General features: G+C 43.5%; 2 protein-coding genes and 1 non-coding gene across 3 annotated transcripts in view; 1 reads left to right on the top strand and 2 right to left on the bottom strand.

Annotated features, from left to right (window-relative positions):
- Nucleotides 1-195: 195 nt before the first annotated feature.
- Nucleotides 196-21,256, bottom strand: PTCD3 (pentatricopeptide repeat domain 3). Its single transcript, XM_075752749.1, has 24 exons — nt 21,126-21,256; nt 19,805-19,854; nt 18,775-18,814; nt 17,705-17,750; nt 16,884-16,952; nt 16,377-16,481; nt 15,828-15,951; nt 14,637-14,755; nt 13,813-13,886; nt 13,470-13,557; nt 13,303-13,363; nt 12,942-13,024; nt 12,114-12,258; nt 11,039-11,089; nt 10,041-10,124; nt 8,161-8,189; nt 7,569-7,672; nt 6,746-6,824; nt 6,562-6,652; nt 5,314-5,399; nt 3,979-4,127; nt 3,065-3,106; nt 1,460-1,618; nt 196-735 (listed from the first exon to the last, which is right to left on the bottom strand). The coding sequence occupies exons 1-24, from the start codon at nt 21,218-21,220 to the stop codon at nt 672-674; spliced, it is 2,037 nt and encodes a 678-aa protein (XP_075608864.1). The 5' UTR covers nt 21,221-21,256; the 3' UTR covers nt 196-671.
- On the bottom strand, nt 13,090-13,230 carry LOC142601848 (small nucleolar RNA SNORD94). The gene has a single exon (XR_012835457.1). It is a non-coding gene; the product is annotated as a small nucleolar RNA SNORD94 (small nucleolar RNA).
- A 43-nt stretch (nt 21,257-21,299) lies between the features above and the next one.
- POLR1A (RNA polymerase I subunit A) overlaps nt 21,300-25,246 on the top strand; it is a 38,684-nt gene continuing 34,737 nt past the window's right edge. Inside the window, exons 1-4 of the mRNA XM_075752746.1 lie at nt 21,300-21,483; nt 22,635-22,839; nt 24,671-24,820; nt 24,911-25,018. Of these exons, the coding sequence (XP_075608861.1) occupies nt 21,407-21,483; nt 22,635-22,839; nt 24,671-24,820; nt 24,911-25,018 (540 nt within the window). The 5' untranslated portion in view covers nt 21,300-21,406. The remainder of the gene's footprint in view (nt 21,484-22,634; nt 22,840-24,670; nt 24,821-24,910; nt 25,019-25,246) is intronic.

Here is a 25,246-nt window from a genome sequence, read left to right as displayed (position 1 = left end):
AACCACCCTTCAAGCTTCCTGTACAAGCTGAGAACAGCAGCACTGCCATGAGGGCGTAGCACACAACAGCACAATCAGCCACCTTCCCCGTTACCTCATTAGCTTTACTGCTGTATTCTGCATGACCTTCACTCTCGCACAGAGCAGCCGCAAAACTTTGGTTTTGCTCAGGGATTATCAGAATACAGCCATAGGTAGTGTCGGCCATTTATTAGATGCAGTCTCCAGCTGTACAAATTGTAACTTTTTAACATCTACAGTCCAAGGCCTGTCACAAAACACCAAAAAAGATGAGAAGTAACACCACAGGTGATGAGCATTGCATTACTTGCAGTGTTTACATACAGAGTAAACTTGATATTTAAGTAGTTCATTAAAGTTAGCTGGAAAAGAATTGAATCCGGTGCAGGAGCCAGCCCGTGCAGGTAGTGGTGTGGAAGAGCCTGTGCTGGTGTAGCCCACGCTGTGTTTGAAGTTACCAAGAGGATGAAAGAGAACAGCTTCCCAGTGCGCTCCAACGAGGACAACGTACTCTTGCCAAGCAGAAAGCTGTGGCGTGCTCAGCGGTGCTGCAGCACCTCCCAGACGCCGTCCCTGCAGCCATTTCCCTTCTCACAGAAGCCTCTTGGCGTCAAGGCAGCGGTTGCTCCCGGTTTTCCCAAGAGGGACAGCTAGTCACGGTCACTGTCACTGTCGCTGCTGTCGCTGTCTGACTGGATGTTCTCCAATGTCTTCCTGCATAGGTAAAACAGTCCAGAATCCGTCACCTGTTGTGACTTTTGCTTGAAAAGAGAGATCCAAACCACAGGGTAAACCCCCTCAAAAAAGAACTTTATGGGCTGACGCCTATTACCCTCAAAAGACAGGTCCAGCCAGCACTTGGTGGAAGCACACCCACCTCCTTTTGGAAAGGCAACTACTTCAGTCACCCAGAAAGCAGTGTGCCAGCTGTCAAGGGTGCTGGACTTCTGTTTAATCACTCCCTTGGCCCAGCCTCTGGCTCCAAACTGTGGTCCTCAGGGCTAAGCCCATCATCTGAGCTTAGCTGCATCACCTCAGCAACGAACAGCAGTGGCTAGTGAGATGAACATGAGCCTCAGAACCCGTGAGCCACGTGCAGGGCGATCCTGTACCACTTCCCTGCTTTTATACGCCTGCAATCCATGTCTTTTAGATGGGCAGACCCGCAGAAAGGTGAGAGCAGATCTGGGCGGTGGGTAAAGCTAAAACTCCATCGCAGAAAGTTACCTTCCCTCCTGGGTGGGATGGATACAGCGTGGAATCAAAAAAGTGAGGGGCTGTTTTGGGGATGTGAATCAACCCAAGTCAACACAAAGGCACATCATTCTGAAGCCAGTTCTCTGCCACCTTGGCGGAGAAGCCTTTCCACAGCAATTACCCCTCCAACACCCTGTTCTGCTATACCCCCTCAGCAGTAACATGAAGCACTGTAACTTACTTCTGCTTTTCAGAGAGTTCAAATTCCTTCTCCGTTCTGCTTTTAAGCCTTTGAGATGAAGGAAGACCGAGGGATGCTGCCAGCTTTACCAGCTTAATTGCCTCATCTGGGCAATTAGTTTGTTTTGCACAGTTCAAGAACTCATCCATCACCCGGTCACTGCAAAAGCAAAGGTAAAGAGTGACTGTTCACAGGGCTCCAGACAAGCTGGCCAATAATTTACAGCAGGTGCTTTAGAGAGGGAGAGGAGTCAACAGATTTTCAGATCACTCAACCAGCCCAATTCTGCTCCTGCCAGGAGTTCCCCTCAGCCTTCCCCCCATACTGATGCAGCGTGCTTGGGAACTCCTGTCCTAGCAGAAAGCAATACTCTTCCTTGCACAAAAAGAGGGCAGCAGCTCACTGTTCAGGATAAAGATCCCACCTTAGCAACAGCCTAAATGACCTTCCTCTCTTTACAGTCCCCCACCCTCTGTTATGTGGCTGGCAGTGATAAAGGAATGGTGTAACAGCACTTTAAATCAAAGGCAGGCATCTCACTGCCAGAGGCTGCCATGCTGGCTCTGCTCTGCCAGCTCCATTTCATGTGGAAGTGCCGGCCCTGCTCCTTTGGCACCTGTGACAGCTGCTGGAACCACCTCTGGTCTTCAGGCAGGCAAACAAGTAAGTGTTCGCAGCTGGCATCGCAGGGGGCTTGGCAGAGAAAGGAAGGAAGGGGACCAGAACAGCCTCTGATCCATTTGGTAATAGCAAGGAAACTACTTTCCTTCCCTTACATTTGTAACCTGTGGCACCTGCAAACCATCAGCTACACTACAGTTCCAGAAGGAGAATTCCTCTCCTTCCCCGATTCCCCAAATTGAGACAGGGGCTCTGGCGTGGCTTGGCAGTGTCAAGGCTTCCTTGGGCCACTCTAGCAGCAGTCTGCAGAACAGGGCAAGCACAGAGTGCCACTACCAGTGGGCTTTGGCTCCTCACACCCTCCCTGGTGCAGGCAGCCACAGAACATCATGCATCTCAGTGAAATTCCATCTCCAACATCAGATTTAAGGTGTTCATTTCTGTGAGCACCAAGCAGTTGGTTTGGGTTTTGTTTTGAATACATTACTATTCCTTAGAAGTTGTTTTCTACTTCAAACAGAATTTTTTCCTCCAAAATCCTGAGGAAAGCTAACTGTTGTAGCCTAACAGGGTACCATGTAAGATCTGACTTGATAAACTTGTCTTCAGCAATCCAAACCCCTCTGAAGCACCTATGCTTGCTTAGTAGCATATTAAAATTGTTTTGAGCACACAGGAAATGGGATGTTCTCAAGAGTCCTGCTTAGACTGATTTTAATGACAATGTAATCAATGGCACTGTTCTTGAGGATCAATCACTTAAAACCTCCCCCCATTGCATTTTCAACAGTTTTTGAGACAGAAAAGGTCTTAGCACATACCAGTTGGACAAACAAGCACCCGTGCTCACAAGGACACACACACACACTCACGCTTCAGAGGTAACAGTGAGATACGGACCACTGTTGTCAGTTATAATAGAAATGCAAAATCTCAGCTAAAGGGGACACTCAGTACCTGAGGTCAGGACCTAAAAGTACTCACGTGGGAATCCTATTGATCTGCTGGAAACACTCCATCATGTTCCTGTTCATAAGAAAACAAAACAGTAGTTAAAAAAACCCCACCACAAAACACAGAACAGGCAGATATTAAAGATCTTGGGTAAGCCCCCACTGAAATACAGACAAGCTCAACTTCATTAAATGATCCTTCCCCACAGATCTGAAACAAGTCCATATGCTCACAGATGCAACGTATACCAGCTAATATCATCGATTAGTTTAACACAGAGTATCTTAACTAGTGCAGAAAAAATAAGAAGTGTAGCTGGTGGCAAATTTACTTTAAAATATTACATATTTTTAAAAAGGTACTTGCCACTTCTGTGTTTCAAATGAATTAGTGCAAAGAGAGCATCTGTATTTACCAGAAAATAGCTCAGAACCTTAAATTGGAGGCAAGGTATTTTAACCAGCATTTCATGTTGACAGCATGTACGACAGTAAATTCTAGCTTCCGGAGAGTTCTAACAATATTCTCTTTAGAGTTTTAATTAGGGTTAATTCTAATTAAAAGTTTAATTAAACTCTTAATTACTCTCTTTAGCAGTTTGAATTCCAAAGAGTTCTCAAAATTAGAGAACAGGAAGCTGTAGGAAATGGGCAGTGCTTAGTGAAAGTGATAACTGAACCCTACCTTGCCAGAAGCAGCTGTACGATGCTTTAAACCAGTTGCTACATTAACTTCTAAACCATTTTTAAGATAGACAACTGTAACTTGGTGCCAAGAATGAACAATAGAATTAAGAACAAACCCCATCACATTCTCAGCAAGATCTATCCCCTCCCTTTGTCTGCATTAGCATTCCAAGGCAATCAGTCATTAGCTTTTCATTTTTGTGATTAACCTGGAGTTAGCGTCAGCAAGCTAAGAGCTCACGACAGCCACACACGTACCAAGCGTCCTGGGTTCTCCCAGCCCTGGAAAACAACAGAGCGACATGGCCCAGCGCACTGCCTGTCCATTCCAACGCGACCTGCTCCCTCCCGCTCTGCTCATGGACAGCTTTGATGTCTTCAGCACACTTGGCAAATGCCAGTTGAATCTGTGAAATGATTGTGCTATTAATGCCAAACCCTCTAGAATTAACATATCCTTTCCAGTGCAATTCCTCCTACGGGTGTGCCCTGTACATGATTTAAATTTGTGAATTAATAGTGATTACTCCTGGCAGAAAAATCTCTCACATCTGTCAGGACAATTGTCCCCACTAGGCAAGCTCCAAGACAGCTTTGCGGGGACAACTATACTTCCAGACCTCTGCAGCATGCGTAACGCCTTTAACCCTCCTCAGCTTGAGAAGCCAGTTACTGCAATGACATCTGTGGCAAAAATCCTGAATTCTGCCACGTGCTTCCCCAGAGCTGTGGCTGGCCGGGCTGGATTACTCTTCCAAATCCTGGTAAGGAGGTGATGCTCTTTCGTATTAATTTGAGGTTTCTTTATAGGTTGAAGACAATCTGAAGGGCTTAGCGGACCTGGGTAAGCTCAAATAGATCTGGAACTTTGTAATGGCACATGCACCAGAACCAGACCTCTGAAGACTGAGCAGGGACAGTAATACAGCACTTAAATACAGTCTGTATGCTGCACACTGAAAGGGGGAAACATCTCTACTCTTTTCAATGAGCTGCTGTACTGGTTTTGGCTGGGATAGAGTTAGATTTCTTCATGGTAGCTTGTATGGGGCTGTGTTTTCGATTTGTGTTGATAACACAGGGACATTTGGGTTATTGCTGAGCAGTGCTTACACAGCCTCAAGGCCTTTTTAGCTTCTCAGACCGCCCCACCAGCAAGTAGACTGGAGGTAGGAGGTGTGACAAGCAAGAAGCTGGGAGGGGACGCAGCTGGGACAGATGACCCCCAACTGACCCAAAGGATATTCCGTACCATATGGCATCATGCTCGGCAATAAAAGCTGGGGGAAAAGAAGGGAGGAACATTCGGAGTGATGGAGTTTGACTTCTCAAGTAATCGTCACACATGATGGAGCCCTGCTTTCCTGGAGATGGCTGAACACCTGCCTGCCCATGGGAAGTGATGAATGAATTCCTTGTTTCGCTTTGCTTGGGCACACAGGTTCTGCTTTACCTATTAAACTGTCGTTATCTCAACCCACGAGTTTTCTCACTTCTACATGTCCAATTCTCTCCACCATCCCACTGGGGGAGAGTGATCAGCTGTGTGGTACTTAGCTGCTTACTAAGGTTAAACCACAACAGCTTCCTTACCTCTTCAGGGTGCTGGTCCCTGCTCATCAAAGACAAGAGCTCTTCCAACAGGTCATGTCTCCTATTAAACCCCAGTTGCTTCATATCTGTTTAGAGAAAGGCAGTAGGTAGTAGGTGTGCCCAGTGGCCCCTGCTCCCAACTCCTGGTAATATGGTTAGTATAACTAATGCCATTTTATAAGGCAAACAGCCATTCTCTGTCACCGAGCAGGTCACATATCTGTTCCCTTTCCCCTCATGCACCAAGTAGATGAACCAAACAGATTTCTTCTTCTGCTCCCTGCTGGCCTCAGGATTCCTGGGCACCAGGCCGACTACTCCCCTCCATAATGGCCTTCAAGGTCTCAGGCACCCGGCCAACATGGTGGTGGTGATGACCTCATCACAGAAAAGGAAGGGAACAGCACACAGAGCACCATCTATAAAATCAAGCAGTTACAGGTCCTAAATGGGAACTTGAATTGCTGCTGGACATCAGAACTGTAACATCCTGGTGGCCAGGGACACCTCCACCATTGTCTGCTTCCTCTGAGGGCTGAGTGGTGACTTGTAAGCTTTTGTATGTTTTGTACGACTTTTATGTTGATACAGCAAACCAAGTATTAAGATTTGACCTGATCTGCAGAGGGTGATCAGAAACCAAAAGCTAAGTGGCGTGCTATGCTACTTATAAAACTGTACTACACTGATTCTGCTTATAGAAATCCTGTGCTATTCTAGTCAGAAGTTCTATGCTATGCTAATCATAAAATCCTGTGAGGAAAATAAAGCTTTAATTGTAACCACACCTTAGTGCTGTCATCATTCTGTCAGGGATCCCTAAAAGAACCTGTCTGTCCCCTCAGTGCTGGGCAACAGTAGGATATTTTCTGTGTGCTAAAGCCTGTATCTGCATTCTTGTCTCCTCTTCTTAAGGGGGACTCGTCTCCTCCTTTGCAAAGAACAGGCAGATAATTAAAATGACTAAAACCTAGGCTGTTGATTAAGGTACTGCTCTCTGGTAAGTATTCAGTTTTCCAAGACACTGACATTTAACTATGGTCTCTCCAATAGTCTATGCTATTGGTTCTGCCTTTCTCTAATACAACAGCCCCAGCACCGCACTAAGGAGTAACATCCCTCATGCCAAAGCACCTTACCGTGGCTGTTCTAAGCACTGGGAAATCTCCCAACTACCTCCCACTTCACGCTCCTCCTGACTTTTATCAAACAAACTGCCTACGTAGCCACCACGTGCCTATCACTAACCTTCCCAGACTGAAGGGATCACTTCCAAGTGGTTGGCTGTGTCCAGTGCTTGAAGGAGGTCCAATATATTTTTAGGAGTTGGATAGAAGAGCTGAAGAAGGAAGAGAATCTCTTCAGTGAACTGTAACGGTGCCATTTCTCCATACTACAGCTTACAAGCTTGCTTACCCTAATACGCACTTACCGAAGGAGACATTTCTTTGTACCACTTCAACACAACATCAATTTGTTCCATCATACACAACAATGAAAAGAATTTTGACCTACAGGAGGGGAAAAACGGTCTAATTCAGTAATGATTAGAAACGTACAGAAGCACCAGCAAATGATGGTGTTCTGATCAGATTTGTATCGCAGATCAGGGAAACTTCCCTGCATGATTTTAATGCTCCATACAATTAAAAAAGCAGTAGCGGTTTTTATGAGAGAACTTAATGCTGACACAAGTTAACTGGAAGTTAATTAGTAAGAAATGGACCACCACATTTTAAAATCTCAAAAAAATGCAAACTCCCTGGCTGATACCAGGTTTGAGGTATCTGAATCTCTCTCAAATAGAACCTCTGGTTAAGAACCACTTTAAGAAGTGAACTAAAGTAACCTGGTTATTTGTGCAAGTTTGCAATACAAGCCTGGGACCTTGATCCAATGCACTGACTAAGAAAAACATCTATAGGTCTGACCGCAACGCTATTTTGGTGTTACCTCCTCAGCTGCCATCCTAAGTGGACGACGGGATTGTAGAAAATACAACTGGTTGGTATATTTCTTGGATGGGGAAGAAGCTAAAGTGATACTCCAAGACACTTTATTTCAGTTTGGGCAAAGCCACAAACTGAAAATAAATCCTGAGCTATGACTGTTCTTAAGGACTTTGTCTCAAATGGCACATAAAACAGCCAACAGATGTTCAACAAAGCATTCTTCTGCGCAATGTTTGAATCCTAGTTTGTATTCAGATTGACAACAACACACAAGACGTTGAATGTAAGCTGCACTTCACTCACCAGTAGGCATTTAACCGATCCACGTCCAAGAATTTCCAGTTGTCTCCCTTCTCCATTGCTTTATTTAACCGATACGCAAGCTTGATATCCTTAAGATCACAGCACTACAATAAACCAGTCAGATTTTAAAGCTATCAAATATAACAATACATCCCTCAGAGACTTTCAGAGGTATGAAGAGTAAAGAGCTGACAGCAAACATTTTTAACAGAAAGCAGTGACTGCCAAGGCATTTTGTTTAGCTGAAATGCACAACTCTCCCAGTGGGCAAAAGCTTTTTAACCTAAACTGACACTTTCTGGTGCGGAGACTGTCTGACCACTGCAGTGTTACTAGGAGCAGGAGGTAGGGCACAGAAGACAGGGGCTTACGCAGTTCTCTAGCAAGAGATGCACATATCCCTGGCACGCAAGTTACCGGTTTAGGAGGTATCAAGCAAAGAACTGCAGAATTATGGAGGAAAGTTACAGGAGGTGATGAACACTGGTGAAAAATGGACAGAACCTTGTATGACAGGTTGGAAAACTCACAGGCAATTCTGAAACAGCTGGAGGGCTCAAAGGAATTCTAACTGCAGCAAAGAGGTACTTACCGCTTGCATAGCGGTGGTAAAAAAGTTAGCTGAAAGGGAGAAAATGGAGTCTGTTAGCTTCAAACTTTCAAGGAGACACAGCAGCTCACTAACCCAGCCTCTCAGAGGACAGGCAAGACACATTCCATTAGAAAGCTGAATTTGTAGCTCAGTTTGACAAGGTAGCAAGGATCTTCACTTTCTCTGTAGAGACTTTGGTGTGGTATGAGTTTTGCTAGCCAGTGTTCTGGAGGCAACTATACTGCTGTGTTTTTGGAGGCAGATTTAAGCAGACGATCTGTTTGACTTTAGAAGTTTTACAAAAGCTACGTTCTCTTGTCTGATGCTAGACAGGTTACCCACCTCATTAGCACACCCCAGAGCTGACCAAGAACATACAGTGGTCCATCCATCAAATCCACTTCTTTTCATTGTAGAGATAAGGATGTCGTGTGGAACAGCGTCAAATGCTTTGAGACAACACACCCTTCTTTCCCTTGCAAGTTTTAATAAATTAACTAAATACTTTTAAGTCAGAAAAAACATTTTTGTGTTATTTGGGTGTTTAGTATACACTTCAGCTACAGCCTACAGAATCCTCTGGGCCAAGGCAAGGCCTTGCAGGGAAGACAGAGGTTTCTGAAGGTAAAAGTCAGTTCACATACAACAACACACTAAGGAAAAAAAAGCCTCAGTTTTGTTCAGTGCCAACCTAAATTCTGCAAAAGCAAATAACAAAACAGCGTAAGGATCCCATACTGAAGAAGAGCAGAAAATGTCTACATACATACCCTGCTTGGACAAAATGGCTTTGCTCTAGTCTTATGTGAGCAATCTTTTTTTTTTTTTTAAAAAAAACCCACTATATAGAAAAAGTCATTCAACTCCCGTGATTCAGCCAAGACCTGTATCTGCGTGCCTATCATCCCTGTCTTTGCTAACAGTAGTATTTCTATAAAGAGTGTGAAAGAGCAGAGTAGGTACAATCATTGTCTACAAATCTGGCAGCAGTTTAAAGCCAGGGCAAGGAACTGTATAACACACATTGCAGGGCAGAAGCAAATAAAAGAGGTGTACAACATTCTGGCTATTTCCAGGCTTCTTTCCAAGGACAAAAAAAAATTGCTGGTAGGATAACCTAACATAACCAACATATCATCTCTTAATCTATCTTCGTCCTTTAAGTGGCCAAAACCGTATCAACTCCTCACTGGTTTCCTGAAGCATGCACTGCAATAGCTTCTTCACCCTATCTATGTACATACAGAACTGCCAGCTGCTAGAGTGGCTTCCGACACTTTGTTAACACCACGTTGTACACAGCACAGCTACAGACCCCTCTTTGCCACACCCATCTTCACACTGAAGCTGCATCTACTTTTGTATGTACAGAAAGGCTTATGAACATCCTTCAGCAAAGCCGTTTACATACAGATGGCAGAAAGAGCCAGTGAGACATGGATGTTCAGAATCTACTCCTTCTACAGACCCAGGCTTCAGTTTTGGATGAAGTTTTATTTCACGTGATTTTCTGAAAAGCATTAGGAAGAACTAGAATAGGAACTCAAACCATACAACAACAAAAACCTGCTGTTCACCAGACATGTATCATTTCATGGCACTCCTAGGAGATGTGCCCCCTTAAACTAGTCTTGTAAACAGCCTTGTGGTTTTTATGGTGTGAGACTCATTCACATTGGGTACGCTCCTACTCCTGCATAGAAGCCAGTGCCCCAATGCATAGCACGCCTTCCCAGCACTGGAATTTCTCCTTCTTTGCCTCCAAAAAGTATCAGGAGGGACTGATATAAGCAAGCTGGGTAGAACTACCTGAAATTCCCTAGGTACCTTTTCACCCAAACTTAAACAAAGCAGATTATCAGATATACTGAAGTTCATACCGTCATCAGGGTCCTGGGGTGTGAAGCTCCTCTTTCCAACATCATCTAGCACCTCAGAGATGATGCCTGATGGGTAAAGATCAACTGCAGGACAAACAGACAAGTAACATCACATCTCCGTTTTATTATGCACTTCATTAGTAAAAAGCCTCAGCTTGCAAATACACTATGGAAATGGAAACAAGCACCACGATTTCAAACAAGTGTCATGATTCTCCTATCTGTACCCCTACTTGTGGTGCTCCACACCAGCTGCAATTTTATTTGCACTAAAATTTGCCCTACTATTGCCACATTTCTACAGCATAACAGGGCAGATTCAGAAAGACACAAATACATTCTAGCAAAGAATCTAACAGGCCTGCAAGTTTGTCTGTTAGAATGTGGCACTGGGAAAAGCAATGTGTTTCATAAACAGAAAAAAAACCCCAGAGAGACTCCAAAGCAGCTCCTCCACATTTGTTGTAACACAAGGACTGCAGTTATGACTACTGTGTCTGTTCTCTTCCCATGCCTACCTATTTTTGGCTAAAGGATCTCCAACAGCCCGGCTCCTCCCTTCTAACACAGCTGTATTTCAAGACAGCTCAAATGCACAGAATTGTTGCAGAAAAACAGAATCCCTGTGCAATTTCTTCCCTGTGAGCGGCACAGACTATGAAATCCCATTACACTGTAGTCAGATCCAGCCTCTACTGGATCTGAGTAGCGTTTACGCTTTAGCTTTATCAACTTGTGGCCACAAATGGAAAGCAAACAGGCTTTCCAGTTCTTCCCGTTCCCAAAACCCAAGGACTCTCCCCTCCCTGTAAGAGGTTATGATCCTCTGTAGCTTTTTCTTTACCCAAGCAGACTCAGACTAGGTAACACTAGGACTGCACACGTAAGAGGTTGTCTTTTAATCCATAAATCAACTGCCTTTACCCATCACATTTGGAAAGCATTTAAAGCAGATGTTAAACAGGACACATTCAAGGACAAGTTGATATTGCACATACCGCCTCTATAAAATATAGAGAGAAGATGATCATACGTTGCAAGGCTAGGCTCTGAAAAGCAAAAACATTGAAGTTACTTTGACATTCTTGGCTGAGCTTTATGCCTGAGCTCCAATTCACAGTCTCCAGCCCCTCCAGTAAGGCAGCATGCATAAATTTACTCTGTCATTTCTCTCGTCGTCCACCCTAATGCTGGACCAGACCTCACGTACAACTGGAAGAGACGACATCTGAGGGTGGACCACCCGCTGAAGCACCATGTTGCTATGGGGCGAACAGCTAAGCTTCCCTGCTCTAACATAACTAGTCTTCCATTCTGCTCATGAACCTATCTTTGGTGTACCAGCAAGCATGTTACTAGGGCAAAGCACACTCCACAAGACAACAAACCAGCTATGCCAACATTCTGTGTTTTTGCAATGTTTACTTGACATCAAAAACCATCATCTAGATCAAAAGCTTTTTTTCCTGTAGAGATGTAGATGTAGAGACCTGAACTGGCTTGAATGGCTTGTGAAGTAAATCTTCTTGATCTATGGGAAGCTAACAGACTCAGCTGACTGCTGCAAATATATATTCAGATCATTCATGATTTCTACAGCAGTACTACAATAAGGACCCAATGGGCCAGGACACACTCCCCCACTACATACACACGCCTATCCTTGAATAGCTAGAGGTAACTACAGGTAAAAATGTAATGATAAACATCCTCCTAACCTAAAAGACCACAGAATCAAAATGCTTTATTATTTGACCTAAGGGGCTAAGTGCACAGAGTATATTGTAATTAGTAATCAACACTGAACAAAGACTCTGAAGATGATGATTGAATTTGAAATCGGCACACGCTGGTTTGCTGAGTGACCACAGTTCAGTGCTTACGCCTTTTATTTCTCAGTTCTCTTGCAAAAGGAAACAAAGAGCGATGCTGAGAACACAGCGAGAAATGCTTTTTTCCACAAGCCTTGGACTTCTTCCCTGAAACTAGGAATCACTGTGTTGTTTGCTGCTGAACTCTTAAGTTAGTCATTCTGGAAGTGACACTGAAATACAACCATTCTGGTTCTCTTACCTATATCAAGCGCTTCCATTTCCTTTATTACCGATAAAGACATACTTCTGCCTACACCACCACATCTTCTCAGAGTCTTCAGTAAAGCATTAAAAGTCAGCAGATTTGGTTGCACTTCCTGCTGAGCCATGTGATTCAGGAAGACCTTAAACAAAATCCCCAAATCTTTAGTGCTTCACACGGTGTGGATCACAGTTCAGCCTTCAGGTAGATATGCGTGCATTTCCTCAACCTAATCCTTCTCACCCCCTTCAAGTGAACAGCTCTACCTCAACTGATCATTATTAAGGGAGTACCATCTACTTTTTCATTAATTTGACCAGAAAACAAGACTACAAAATTACATCAGATTAGATCTTTGAGAATTGTGTCTAGAACATCAAGGAAATTTTTAAATTTATGTACTATTTTCCTTACTGATGTTACGTCATTAAAACTGGAGCCTTTAATGTTACACCTCAAAATTATTCCATTCCCATCACACCACCACAAATCACAATTCAGAGGAGTTTTTTGTCTAAAATTGTTTGCTTGTTTTTATCTCCCAGCATAATTTCCCAATTACTTTATGTCTGGGCAGTTCTTGGATCAGGTATGGTCTCACAAGGCAAACCATTCTGCAAGGGCAAGGTCGGATTTCATGCATTTTCCAATCCTCAATAGTTAGTTTGTATGTTTAAACCAGCGTACTTCTTTTGCAGCAGATATTAGCATCTTTGTGCAAAGCTCTTGGTTTTAGTCTTCTAACAACTGCAAAATTCTACTGATAAAGCAGACCCAGCACCTACACTTTTACCCCTTCCCACCTCTTCTGCTCTACCTCCTTACCTTGGCTAATTCCCATCTTTCTAAGAACCTGTCCTTTAGATATGGGACTGCTGTAATCAGCGCGTTGAAGGCGTGCACGTCAGCTGAAAATGTAAGAGAATTTGGTTTAACTGACAATTATATTCTACAGTCAACAGTTTGTTCTAACATGGCTCAGTTTTTGGCGAAGTCTCATGCAAACCTGCTTCCAGTGAGCCAACCACATGCCAGCTGCACTGAAATAAAAGTTTGCATTCAGCTCCCATGATCTAGCTGAGGTCCGTACCCCTGCGCCAATCATCATTGCCATGAAACAGTCATGTAACCAACAACAGGCTTCTGTTACTCAGAAGACCACAAAGCAAACCCATGAGACACCTACCCTTGTGTCTTTCATTCAGCAAGTCCATGTACATGTCATAAGCTTTAGCAAAAGCCCCATGCTGCAAAAAACCAAAAACAACAACAAAAATAAAAACAAACAATCTCTGATTGTGTGAGATTTCACAAGCTGAAAAAGGTTCTCCCAGCACTGAAGGATAATGTTACCTTCACCATCCCACGGATCATTGTGCAATAGGAGTGTGGATTCCTCTCTGGCATTATCTTAAATATCCTTTCAGCATTGTTGTTCTCCCTAGAATCAACCACCAAGCTGAATGTTAAATAACTCAATAAAAGATACCTTTAGGAAAAGGTTTCAACATGCAGAACAAAATAACAGGCTGTACTCCCAAGGCCTGACACTCAAATAGATTACTTGTGATACTAGATTTGCATCAACACTTTAAAAGATTAGCACAGATATAATACAGTCTTGAAGTCTATTTTATAACAACAATGCATGTGCACAACCCATTAAATACGGGAATATTGTCAACGTTTTCTATACCTCCATCGAGAGCCAGATAACTGTGAGCCTCTTTGGAACTGTCTCTTTGGAGCCTTCTGCTCTGAAGCGTTCACCTGGAGAGATTTTTACAGAAGTAAGTTTCTCAAAGTTATAATTAAACATCAAATGATGTGATCTGGTAACAACACAGAAGTTCAGCAGCAATTTTTATGCTACCAAAGGTGCTTTTTAACGAGTTACATTAAAATAATTTATATTACAATGTTCAGGAAGTAATAACTACATTAAGAATACTGTTTATGTTATTAAACATACTAACAATGTAAATTATATGTATTAATGGAGGTGGTGGGAATCATTGGACTATAGCAAATACTCGGTAAAGGGTATTTTCTCACTCAACATCCTTCCCAGGGACAGATATTGTGCAACACACCTACTACCGTACCCTGTGACCTGATACTCTGAGGTCACACAAGGAGCCCTCGACTTCACTGAAATCTAATTAATATGGTTCAGACTGAAAGAAAATTAACTAGCTCATCTACACTAGAGGTACTAGAGGTCGTCTTTGCAGGCAACTATAAAAACAGGGCTGCCAGGAAGTTATTTAAATGCAGTTCAGCAGAACTAAGCCAAGACAGGGCTCCAGTAACTAAGTTCAGCTTTACGAGAACTACTTTTGCTACCAGGTCAGACACAGGATTTTTATAACTGCTGTAACTCTTGGGAATGTTGACTGCATCTGACCCAGCTCACACCATCTCCCAGGCAGGTAGTCACAGTACAAAAATCTTGACATCACCTTGATCACACCCACTACGAAAGCCAGAAAGCCAGAGAGATCAACAGGTTTTTCGTACCTCTGGTTCTTCCAAATCCTCTTTTTCTTCTTGTTCTTTTTCTGGAGTAGATTCTTCATCTCCATAGAAGCATAACAAATCTAAAAGGCTGTTTGTGGTCTCCAGAGATACAGGCGTACCTACAGAAAATGAGGATGTACAACAGTCGCAGAGAAAATAAAGACCACACCATTCTACAGCCGTCTCAAAAAACTTTCGAACACTCAGTTATGTCACTTTATTCTCTTTCAACATAAAAGTGATCTCTACCAAGTCTGTAAAACCTGAGTGTGACACTAATACTTCCACAAACCCACTCACAGCAGGAGACAATTTTAATACTGAACTAAAGTATCTGGTTTTGACTGAAGCCACTGAAAGGTAGAGTTTTCCTGACCAAGTGGGAGAGGGAAGTGGCAGCTAGCAGCCAAAACTGTGAAGAAGCACAAGCCCAACACAACATTCAAAATTTCTAGTGCTTTCCATAACTACTGTTAGGATACACCCTGCTGTGAAGATCACTTTGTGTGTTTCACTTTCTATGAAACAGATTTAAAACCAAGAAAAGAAAAGAGCTATTTGATGGAACAATCTCCTTTCCACCTCGTAGTGGATATGAGAAGGTCTCACCTTCTCAGTAAGTCTTCCTCCTTCAGAGGCTGCAGCAGTTACACTTTTCTATTGCCTCCTCCTCATTCAGCCACAATAGAGACAAGATCCAAATTAAGGAAAAACTGAGAAAGACTTATTTATTGAGAGCAGGTCCACAGAAGGGGCACTCAGCTGGTACGCTACACCAGTCCAACACAGCAAAGTGCTCAGCACAGATGTAGCTTATACCAAGCAATATGCTGCTGAACAAGGGCCTTCACAGGCAGAATGCTATCACCCAAGCACATAGCATCTGCCCGTAACAGGCGCTGTTCTACTGCATCACAATTCTTCTACTTTGGAAGGGAAGAAAAAACCCTCATATTATCTGCTTCTCGATCAAGAAATCATTTGTTCTCCTTATCACAAAGAGACATGTGAGACAAGCAGTGCATAAGGAGGGCCCAATAATTCTGGAGAACCACTTCACCAGACCACAGTCAGTTGTGAAAGGCAGCAACAGTCATGAAATTGTCTCCATAGCCTGCACCAGCTACTAAAATATTTTTTGACACAATTTAAGTGGAGCTCCACCACAGAATCCGGTGTGTGACCACATACCTGCTTGTACGAGCTGATCGAACAGGTCCACAGAATCTTTCACCCTTCTGAGGTGGATACGCTCTTTTAGAGCTTCCTCACTCACTCCTTCAATCTGAGGTGTAAGTATCTCAGGCATCAAGCACTAAAAGCAAAGTGTGCAAGTTAGACACAAGCTCAAACCTTCTCTAAACCATTGCTAAACCACTATCCAAATATCCTTACTCTTCACCCAGTACACTGCTTTGATAATCTCCCAATCCTCCTAGCGTAACAACAGCAGTCTCTTTTGGTGATGAAGAGCCACACATCCTGATCTCTCACTTTCATGCTAGTAACTCAACATCTAAACATTTCTTTTCTTTTACCTAAAGAACCTGATATGATATCGAATTCCTAAGGAAAAACGTTCACTTCAGAGACACAGTGGAAATACAGTACTGCTTTCATAGCTGTCTGCAAAACAGTGAACAAAATTAACCTTTTATGTTAGTTTTGGACCAGTCTGACAGTTGATTTCACTACCTGACAAAGCAAAAATACAACGAAAATGAAAAGCAAAAAGCTTACTGATATGTTGGGCTCTGCAAAAGTCTTGTCAAAATATTGAGGAAATTGCTTAATAATGTATTTTGCAGCATTTCTCCCAGACTCCTTCGACAATGAAAACAGACGCTGCATAGGAATGAGAAAGAACAAGATGAAGAAACACGCAATTAAAAGGCTCTGAGTGAGGAAAAACATTTTCCGTAACGCTGAACATTCTGATGTGATCAAATTAAACTCATGCCTCATTTTCAACTCTCAGTAAAAACACAAGCATGAGAGAACATTCCAGATAAACATTCTACTACAGAGGCAGGAGGAAGAAATAACTGTGTGCACAGTGGATTTGTCCAGAGAAATGCTATGGGAGTTATGCATTCAGAAATACACAGAGGAGAAAATTCTGAAAGAAATCTGGTACTTCACTTTCTTTTGTAATTGAGATTAGACTCCAATTAGAGTTTTCATAGATGAATGGGGGGAAAGGGGGGGGAAGGGGAAGCTATCAAGGATTTGAAAGGACACACTTACAGAATTGGCTGCATTTCTTGGCATAAGGAAAGGGTCATCCTGGAACATATAATGAGCAGCAGTAGGATCCTGTAAAAAGGAGAACCCAGGACTGAAATGTTTATAGTTAAGTACACAGGCATGCTGTAGGCGTATCACACTGTCTCATGGAATTTAAGGTTGCATCATACCCACCACCTGACGCTACTTTTACAAAAGCTCTTGTCAAAAGGTTTAGCCTGTTTGTAAATAGTTAAAAAAGCATTTCCATCGTACACACACATGCAGGCTAACATAGTAACAACAAAAGGGTCCTTACTATAACATGACAAGCAATGAAGTACCCTGCAAAGCAAGTAGGACCCCAACTACAGCAGTCTCAGGGGAGCTGAGGGGGCTTGTACAATCAGACAATTTCCAGAATTCAAGGCAGACAGGATTCAAGACAGATAGGATTAAAGAATGGCATCACAGCATTTACAGTTGTTGCTTAGCAAGAGTAGACTCTGATTGCTCTTTGCAAGGCTTACTTTCTGGACTGAGATTGGGAAAAGGCAGTCTGGATTGGGAAGTTAAACTTGTAAAGGAACTTGCTCCTGATGTTAGCAAAAGCCTTATCAAAATATTACAGCTTTCACTGGTAGTTGCAGCTGTCTCTTAGCACTAGAATGAGGCTTTAAGGACACAGTAAAATGCATTGAGCAAAAGTGAAAACCCTGTACAAAAATGGATGTAAAAGTCCCATCTTTCATTTATGGCCAAAGAAAGAGCCTCCAGAATGCCAGGCTACTGTCTGAGAATGGACAACTCGACCTATTTCCATGATCAAAAGAACTACTTACCCTGTTCACGGTAGAAGCCAATGTCTGAAGAACGGCTAGCTTATTCCTAAACGTAAAGGACCTTTGATTAATACTCGGTTACAGACTTTGAATGTTATGCATCACATTGTATGCAGAACAAGCACAGGAGTATCCTGGCCCATAAGCATTTTCAGTTCTAGGATATAATAGTTTTGCTGCACTTTTGTGACCACTTTTTGCAAAGGGAGGGAAAATTCAACTGCAAAAACAGTCTCAGTTCTGGAACAACCACAGGCAACAGAAAAGACTTTGAGGAAACCCAGAAAAGCATGCGTGTTTTCTGCTACCACTCCTGCCCTTATTATACCTTATCAATGAAAGAACATAGGGAAGGGACACAGAAAGAATTGCCTAAAATGCTCCTCTCGGAGTCCCCCATCTCTGAGGGATGGATACATGAGTCCCTCTCCAAGAAAAGTCTTGGGAGGAAAAAAACCTAAAACAAAACTAGATTTCTCAGGACTCCTGTGGATCCTTAAGACTTTGGTTGTGTTTCAGGCAAACAAGGAAAGGCCACTGAAAGTGTTTAGGTGAAGGTGGTCTTATTTTAGGTTTACACGCAGACACCACCTGGCTATTAACTTCGGTTTTGCTGTACAGTCATGCAATTTCTTCTTAAGTGCTTCCAACAAAACAGCTTTTGTTCAGCTGCATAATTTCTAAACAGGATTTATTCAGCCAGCTATCAATGATCAAGTTTATTTTACTGAAGGAAACACACCTACGTGCAGACAGCCAAATGACTTTTGATTTTACAGATTTCTAGTGAACGTGATCTTTTACAAAGAAACAGAACTACGCTTAAAAATGCAGTCCCTGTAAATGTTTTTAAAAGAAAGGTCAGGAATGGAGTGTACATACTCTGTACCTAGAGTAAGAGTCAAGAATATTCCCAGAGCTCCCAGTCAGCAGGAAAGTCACTAGTGGGACATTAAATCAAGGAATACAACTACTCAAATTTTCTTTTTCGGCTTTGGTGGACAGATTACAGTTAATTAACAATGATTTTCTTCCAGGTTGATAGAGATATTCCAGCAGTAGACACTCACCAGGTTTTCCTTCGTGGGAGCACAATTTCTTCATGAGTAACTATGAGAAACAATATTAAAATTTGTATTAGAAACAAACAGATGCCTGAAGAAAATCCTGACCTCATGAAAATCGATGATTTAAGCTGATCCAGCCGAAAGTACTAAAGCAAGGATTTTAAAACCACAGTCTAATGTAGGCCACAATTTACTGGAATGGTAATAGAAAAGGCTAACAGGGAGCGTAACAGCCTAGCGTCAAGACAGGACCAGGGCCTTATGGTAAGCAAACCTCAGAGAGACTGTACCCTCGAACAGATTACCCATCCAAGCTGCTTCAATCATCCTTATCCTGTATCTTCTCGCCTGAGCCCAAATCTTTACCCATCCCTTGGTTTTTCACTCTCAGTCCCTAAATTCAAAGTTTTCCAGCTCTGCCTGTTTAGCTTCTCCAGTTCAGCCTGCCTGAACAGCGCAGCAAAGTGCCCTCCCAAGTTCTTGCTCCAGCAGCCTGACACCAGCTGCTTGGTCCCTTCCACCCCAAGGGTCAGTTTTCCCACAGAAGAAAAAAAGAAAAAGGACAATATCAAAAGAAGAAGCTAAAGGTTTTCAGTACAGCATCTTAGCAAATTCATTCACTGAGGAGCACGTGGGACCTCCTGATTAAAACTCCCAGAGCCAGGGTCTGCAGAGGCACGTTTCCCACTGCCTCTGTGTTGATGCTTCCATGAGCTGTTACTGAATGGCAAGAACTTGAAGGAAACTGTCAGGATTAAGGTGGAAAACTCCTTATTTTATAGTTTCAGTTTTAAAGAACAACTGGACAGCTCATGGAACTGGACAACTCGGTTCATGCTCTGGGAGCACAGAGCTGGTTGGTGGTGAGGGTACTCAAGGGAGGAAATTGCTGCACAACCAAGATGGGGGTGTGCATGGGGGGAAATGCAAGAAAGGGTAGGAGGACATTCACTATCTGCCTCATTTCATGATAGGCAATGTTGTGTGGAGATAAAAAAAAATTTGTAAGAAAGTAGTAATTAAGACATTATACCTTCTGAATTTTCCACAGTCTTCCCAAGAGCTGTACTACTAGAAGAGCACCTGTAAACCAGAGTTTTGAATTTATAGTAGTCACATTAATACAGCAAAAGCAGATTAATGAAATCCCGTACCACAGTTCAGAATTAATTAAAACATTAAAGGGGAGAAGTAACTGGAAAAGTTGCATTGTTAAAAACTCCAAGCTATTATCATAAAACTCAGATTTGATGCTTCTCTTAAAGCCCTGATTTCAAGAGGCAAGAAGTTTTCAGGGAAAATTTGTAATTCTTTACTTTTGGGGGTATCATGCCTTTAAAGTAGTTTTCACAAATCACTGCATCTTAGAAAGAAAATCCTGAACATAAATCAGAAAAGACTTTATGTTTTAGAGACAGAATCTAGCTGAAAGCAGTAACTTTTCTTAAATATTTTAGACCAGAGCAGGGTTTACACAAGCAGAAGACCCTGAGTTGTGCTGTAGTGAAATGAGACCTATTTACTTGCAGATGCCCAGTCTCTACAGAGCTGCAGACAGCTCTCTCACATAACCAGAGCTGTAAAGGCACATCCACATAAACTTGCTTCTGCTGTCTATCACAAAGCACCTTTGCGCTCAGTTCAGAGTCACAGGACACAGCTCTAAGTTTTACTGCTTTTAACACAAATTAAAGCTTACATCAAAATACATATTTTTTTATTTTGCTCATGAAGGAATCTAACACTAAAGCCTTACTGTAACTCTGGCATTTGCATGTGCTTCAACACTGACCTTGACCCTGAGAGAGACTCTGTTAATGTGCATTCATACCTCTGTGCTTTAGACTGATACTGCATAATTCTAGCTGTTCCTACGTGTCACATAAACTTCTCAGGTATGATTTTAGCATCCCAGTTGTGAGTTATATTTTGCCTATAAAGAGTACCCAGAGGACTGCAACCCCTTCAACTTGAGGGGGGGGTTGAAAAGCAACTTCCTGAAAGCAACTTCCCCCGTTCCTCTGCTTTTTCGTGAGATTCAGCTCTAGGAATCCCTTAACAGCTCAAGGTCATTCTCCGGGGCGGCTCGGAGCTGCAGAACCCACCAAAAGTCGGGAAAAGCACCAAAGAAGCACCGCCCAGGCCCCCCCGCCATACCACCCCGACCCTGCCCGCCTCAGCCTTCACGCCGCCAATGCGCATGCGCAGTGAACCTCCCTACCGCGCCTGCGCGGCCTTCCGCGCCTCCATTCCCTAGCCCTCTCCACAGCCCTTCCCTGCCCGTTGATTCCTCTACGGCGTCACCACCGCCGGGTCCTTCTCTTCCCTCCGCTGCGGGAACGGCAGAGGCTTACCGATAGTGCTCTCGCTTCCCGCCCGGTAAACAGCACCGCCTGCTCAGCAATACCACTTGCGGCCAGGAGCTGCTCCCCAGCCGCCGCGCCGCCATGCCGCCACTCGCGCAGTGCCCTCCGGGAAGGAGGGCGGTACCACTCCCGCGGCGGGGGGAAGGACACCCCTCCGCGGCGGTGGTATCGCCCGGCCCCGCCTATCTCCCGCCGCCGGGACCGCGTGGTGCTTCCCGTGGCGCAGCAGCTTCGGCTGTAGAGTGGGGTGAAGTGTCGGCTCGTTCACCATGAGACCTCCGAAAGTGGTGCCGTGGCGGCGGCTGGTTGGGGTCTCCTTCAGGATGTACACGGCCGAGGAGATCAGGTGAGGATCCACAGCAGGCAGTCGGTTGTCCTCCTCACCCGCCTTGCGGGTGCTGCTGGGGACTACAACTCCCGGCGTGCCGTGCGCCAGGAGGCCGGCAGGCCTCGGCGGGCTGTAGGCGCACTGCCTGCTGGGACTTGTGGTCCGGCTGCGCCGTGGCCCTCACCAGCCACTGGGATGGCGGCAACGGAGTACCCCTGGTTGTTGAGGGTTAGGGGGCTGCTGGACTCTCTGATGGGCTCTCAGACCTATTGTGTAGCCTGGGGACGCTGGAGGTCTTGGAGGAGTAGGAAGTGGGGGAGAGTATCTTGTGTGGGACCGAGGGGTGCTGAGGGAAAGGGTCTGTGAGGAGACAGGGAGGCGGCCCCGGTCCTCTGAGAGCCCCCCGCTGGCAATGGAGAGTGGAGGAGGATGGCCATTTCCATGTGCTGCCAGGGGCAGAGGCTGCAGGGTGCAGCTCTCTGGGAGGACCTCCCCTGAAGGGGTGTGTTGGCTTCCCCCCACCCCCTGCACCTCAGTCCACCAGGGCCTGTCAGAGCCTGGAGGAGCCGTGTGCCGGTAAGGCTGGGTTGTTCCCTGGTGGGTGCGCTCCTGGGAACCTGGCCTGGGATCTGATCCTGAGTGTCTGGCACGGAAGAGACCTTGCTAGTTTTAGCAAGGGAAAAATGTTCAGCTTATTTTAGCACCAGCGTAAGTATTGCAGAGCTGAGATCTTTGTCGCAGAGGGGTTTTTTGCAGCTTTTTCCAGCAGGTTGTCTCTCCTGGAGTAGTAGAGAGCTGTCACCATTTCTTTAGTGTTGGTGTGATGTTAGCACTGTGTATAGTCATGGGCATGCAGCTGTCATTGTCCAGGCGGTTTTGTTGTTTTTTGTACCTCTCACTGCTTGAGAGGACATGCAGACAAAATTATTTGACTTCTTAATATAATGGCTAAAGATGTAAAAGAAATGTTGATGGTGGTGTAAATGATTGTACCCAGACAATGACGTTAATGATACAGAAATTCCCATTGTATGTGCAAAGTGCCCTCAAAAACATGTTTTTATTAATAAATACTGTAGATATAAATGTCAATGCTAGTTGTACCATTCAAGTGTATATCATGTGGCTGTTTGCTGCCACTGATTTCTGTTCTTTTCTTTCATCTTCAGGAAACTGAGTGTAAAACCTATAACAAATCCTCAGTATTTGGACAGTGTGGGGAATCCAGCCATTAATGGACTGTATGACTTGGCTTTGGGACCTCCAGACTCCAAAGAAGTGTGTGCAACTTGCACACAGAACTTCAGCAACTGCCCTGGTCATTTTGGGCACATAGAACTGCCCCTGACTGTCTACAATCCTCTGTTTTTTGATGTATGTATGATTAATTGTTGTCTTGCTAGAGAAACGGGTGATGGTGGTCATAGTATAGTCCTTGAAAACAGTAAAGGTGCCAAGATCTGTCTTGTCTCTTAATTTAAGTGTAGGTCTACTGCAATAACAGGACATGTAGTAGAAAAAGTTTGTTGCATTGTGATAGTTGAGTACAAATAGACTCCTTAGACTTTTGCAAAATGTACACTTTGTTGTAGCTTATTTTAGTCACTATTGACAAACAAGGAGGAATGTCGATTACTAAACTATATGACTGACTACAGAGTCTCGTGCCTTATTTAAATGGATGGCACAGTAAAAAATATTAATTCCTTCCTTTAAACTACTATTACAAACTTACGTGAGCAGCTACCTACTTTTGTCCTAGGATCTCCAAGTGCTTCCTGGTTTGAGCTCCAAATAGCTGTTGTACATTCTGCCCAGTAGGTCCTCTTAATCCAGAGTAATTTATTCCAGAAAACTAGATCAATGTGGTTGAGACCCAAGAACCTAGCCAGCAATATGCTGAGTGACATAATATGTATGCCAAGTAAATGGAAGAATATAGGGTTGTAAGTTTGGCAGCAGCAGGGAGTTGAAAAATGGTAGGCTATATGAAAATACATCAATTTTCATCATAAAAAAAAGGCTGTCAAGATTTCTTGCGTCTGGAAGTCAGACATGTGCTTCTCATAGCTTTACAACTGTTGCATGTACATGATATGTGGGATACCTAATATAGAGCAGAGATTTGGTTTGGTGTGCGTCTTTCAGGGCAGGTGTTGTAAGCTTGTTGCAAAAGCTACTCATGATGGTCAAACTGCACATTTCTCCTAAGTGTTCCATGTGGGTGTTTTTTCAAAGGCTCCTCTTTTAAATATAAAAGGATTCCTGGCAGCAAGGGTAGGATTTGTATTATTTTGGTCTTCTGAAAGTTAGATGTCTAATCTGATTAGTACTTTTTAGCTCCTGTTGGAGTCTGAGGAGTGGGCTGTTTGCAGAGGAAGATTCATCTAGCCTATAACAGGAACCTGAGCTGAGATGAATTTCCCTCCTGAGATTCAGGGGGGTTGGAACTAGATGATCTTTGAGATCTCTTCCAACCCAAACCATTCTATGATTCTATGCCAGTCTCCCCATTTACAGTAGCTGGCTCCTGCATAGGCTGCTAATTGAGACTGAAAACTTCACTTGCAGATTACTGAAGTTAGATGAAGTCCCTCCTACTTATAGTCTTGTCCCAGCTGTGAAGTAAAATACTTTTATTTGACCAAGGAACAAAACCATGGAGCAGTAATTCCTAGTTTTCAGGCCACTGGTGCTGTGTGCATATAGAGCGAGTTGTGTGCAGAGCTACGCTGAATAATGAAAACCACCGATATTTTCCTGAAGCTTGAGGAGAATATGGTTGCGTGAAGAATCTTGAGGGACACAGATAGTACTTGTGACCAGAACATTTAATTTGACTAGTGTGGAGTTTTGGGTACCACATTGCCCTTTACAGGACACGCTCTTAGAAGCTGTAATCACAGTGCTGTGTAAGAGCAGCTTTGGTCCCAGAGCTCCTGTAGATATGACAGGCTTTTCCTGTATCTGTTATGTAGCTGGCCTGCAGATAGTTTGTCTACATATCATGCTTTGCATATGTGTTTGTGTGGTTGAAAGAAATTTTTTCTTCAGTCCAATTCTTCATGATTAAGTTTAACAATTAGTCTAATTTCTCAATTATAGTAGCACTTTCTTTAAGGTCAGACAACTCTTATCTACTTGCTTACTGTGCAAGCAAGCTAGTACATCCAACAGAATAACTTTTTTCCCCTTGTCTTCCCAGAAATTATACCTTCTAATTCGAGGTTCTTGTTTAAATTGTCACATGCTGACATGTACTCGAGCTGTGGTTCACTTACTGCTAAGTCAGCTGAAGATTCTGGAGAAAGGATTGCTTCACGCTGTCCATGATCTTGAAGTTACTCTGAACAGGGCAAGTATTATGTATTTCTCCATTCCTTTTTGAGTTGATAGTCCTGTAACTATAGAGCTATCACAGTTTCTTTTTCTCTGTTTCTTTTAGTTTTTAGAGCAGTGTGCAGATGCAACAGGTTCAGAAATTGAAGAAGAGTTGAATCACCATGTTCAGGAAATATTACAAAGTTATCAAATAAAAGATCAGTGTTCAAATGTAAGTACAATCAGTGCTTCTCCTGTGATCTCAGGTTTTGTCCTCTTAAAATAGTAACGTGCAGAAGAAAGTCTGTCTTGAACTGTGTAGACTCTAGATTTTGTCCTGGAGTTCTGAACTGCGTTACATTTAGAGTGCTTTCTGGGTGAAATGTCTGAAATTAAGCTTAAAAAGGTTTTATTTCCTGTTACTATAACTATAAGGTTTCTGGAAAATACACTTTGTGTT

This window comes from Balearica regulorum, chromosome 4 (genome assembly GCF_011004875.1).
Source record: "Balearica regulorum gibbericeps isolate bBalReg1 chromosome 4, bBalReg1.pri, whole genome shotgun sequence".
Taxonomy (NCBI): domain Eukaryota; kingdom Metazoa; phylum Chordata; class Aves; order Gruiformes; family Gruidae; genus Balearica; species Balearica regulorum.
Note: the sequence above shows the minus strand (reverse complement) of the source record. Positions and strands in the feature narration are given on the sequence as shown.